The sequence below is a fragment of the Fukomys damarensis genome, unplaced genomic scaffold, assembly GCF_012274545.1.
Source record: "Fukomys damarensis isolate Sample0158 unplaced genomic scaffold, DMR_v1.0_HiC HiC_scaffold_18, whole genome shotgun sequence".
NCBI lineage: Eukaryota > Metazoa > Chordata > Mammalia > Rodentia > Bathyergidae > Fukomys > Fukomys damarensis.
The window spans coordinates 47,154,048-47,156,020 of record NW_022900930.1 but is presented as its reverse complement, the minus strand read 5'-3'; the positions used below and the strand labels follow the sequence as shown (position 1 = coordinate 47,156,020).

At 41.5% G+C, this 1,973-nt stretch overlaps 1 protein-coding gene across 1 annotated transcript in view; it reads right to left on the bottom strand.

Annotated features, from left to right (window-relative positions):
* The window catches only part of LOC104862882 (disintegrin and metalloproteinase domain-containing protein 2), a 97,074-nt gene that overhangs the window by 66,083 nt on the left and 29,018 nt on the right, over positions 1-1,973 (bottom strand). Inside the window, exon 2 of the mRNA XM_010625103.1 lies at positions 1,594-1,670. Coding sequence (XP_010623405.1) covers positions 1,594-1,670 — 77 coding nt within the window. The remainder of the gene's footprint in view (positions 1-1,593; positions 1,671-1,973) is intronic.

Here is a 1,973-nt window from a genome sequence, read left to right as displayed (position 1 = left end):
TATATAGTAGCATAACAACAATGCAAATGTTGAAAAAAAAGCATTCCAAATACTTGAAAAGATTACTAAGCTATTCTACAGGTTGTAATCCCTTTCCTACACTCCAGCTAACCAGCGTCCTGAATTTCATGCTTATTTTTCTTGTGCATATTTTTGCATTTGTGCAAGATGTGGATGTTTATTTAAAGACGGTTTTGTTCTGCATAAATTTTACATAAATTGTATCCTACAAGTAGGAGATTTTGTCTGCTGCTTTACAGCACGGCCCCTGACATCCGAAGACGTATTCAGACATCAGCTGACATCATGGCCATCCAGCCAGGCAGCGCTGCCATTTATCTAATACGCAGAAAAATATTTAATTTTTGGATTAGACCGTACATTTATTCAAGTCTCCTGCTAATGGACCTTTAGTTCTTTTTGCTTTTATTATACACGATGCTGCAATACACATATGTATCTTTGCCAGACATGTTACCTTTTACCAAATAATAAGTGCTTTTTGCAATTTAAAAAAAAAATTTATTTTTTGCTTTTCGCAATTTAAAAATGATCTTCAGGGCCGGGGATTTAGCTCAATGGTTCCGTCACCTGCCTCGAAAGTACAAGGACCTGAGTTCAATCCCCGGTGCCCCCCGCAAAAAAAATGATCTTCAGTGTTGTGCCAATTCACATATTCACAAGTAGAAAATAAATTATAAATTACCTTTTTATTTCTAGCCTGTAATCATACCTTGTTTTCCTGTATTAAATTTTTGCTCTTGATGACTATGAAATAATCTTCTACTCCATTGTTAACTCCCTGTCCGTTTCTCAATTTAAATATTTGATATTTATTACCCACTCAAATTGAGTACTTTCTTCCCATTGATAATGTTATGTTTGTTTTTTCTTATCTTATTGATGTATATAACTTATTATATTCCGGACACTGTATGTGTACTAAATCATGTAGTAGATGGACTGGAAAATGTGCGTGTGAAGCATTTTTAACTTTTTGATGGTAAACATTATTTAAATCGAGATATTCCTCAGTATCTTACGAATTTGTGCTTTTTCTCCCTTGTTCAATTCTTTTTTTTTGGATACTGGGGATTGAATTTGGGTCCTTGCGCTTGCAAGGAAGGCCACCGAACTGCTGAGCTAAATCCCCGGCCTGTTGTTCAATTCTTAATTGTTACAAAACTCTAAAAGTATTTCCCTTGTTTTCTTCCGAAGGTTTAATATTTTACTCTAAGATCTATAGTCTCCAGAATGAACTTAGGTGTATGATATCGCACTAATTAAAATACAGGGGAGGGGTGGAAAGAGCCTCTCTAGAGGGTCAGGCCAGTGAATACTCAGATACCCAGGAGGGCGGCACTTCTGGAGCTGGGACTTGGGGCTTTTACAGCCAACATCGCTGCACCACGTTTTCCAGAAAACACTGTTAATCTTGGTAACCCCCCCAAAAAAAGGTTTTCTATTCAAGAAAACTCTGGTATAAATATAAAGCTCGGCAAATGTGCACGGATGAAAATGGTAAAAACTGACTTCTAGGAAACAAAACATGCACAGGATTCTAAGTGGCTAACAGCACCGGCATCTCATTACTTCCGTCTCCAAGCCTTCGCTGGTTACTGAGCGCAGCTTCTCAGGAACTGTAATCTGCACGCGTAGTCTCTCCGAATCTGCAAGGTGCACAAGGTCACGTCAGGGCAAAGCCCAAAGTCCCCAATCCGTACCCCAAATGCCACCTTCAGGTCTTGCTGTCTTTCCCAAGGCCTCGCTTCTCATTTCTTTCTAGAAGCCCCAGGGGTCCTTTGTCTGTCCTTCCGTCAGTCCGTCCGTCTGCCGTCCGTCTGTCCGTCCGTCTGTCCGTCCGTCCGGGAACCTGGTGCGTCGCTTCAGGATCTGGGGCCTCCCTCCGGGCGCGGGCAGCGTCCAGCGTCCGGCGAGGACACCAAGCTCGGCGCAAACTCCTGCCCAGCCGC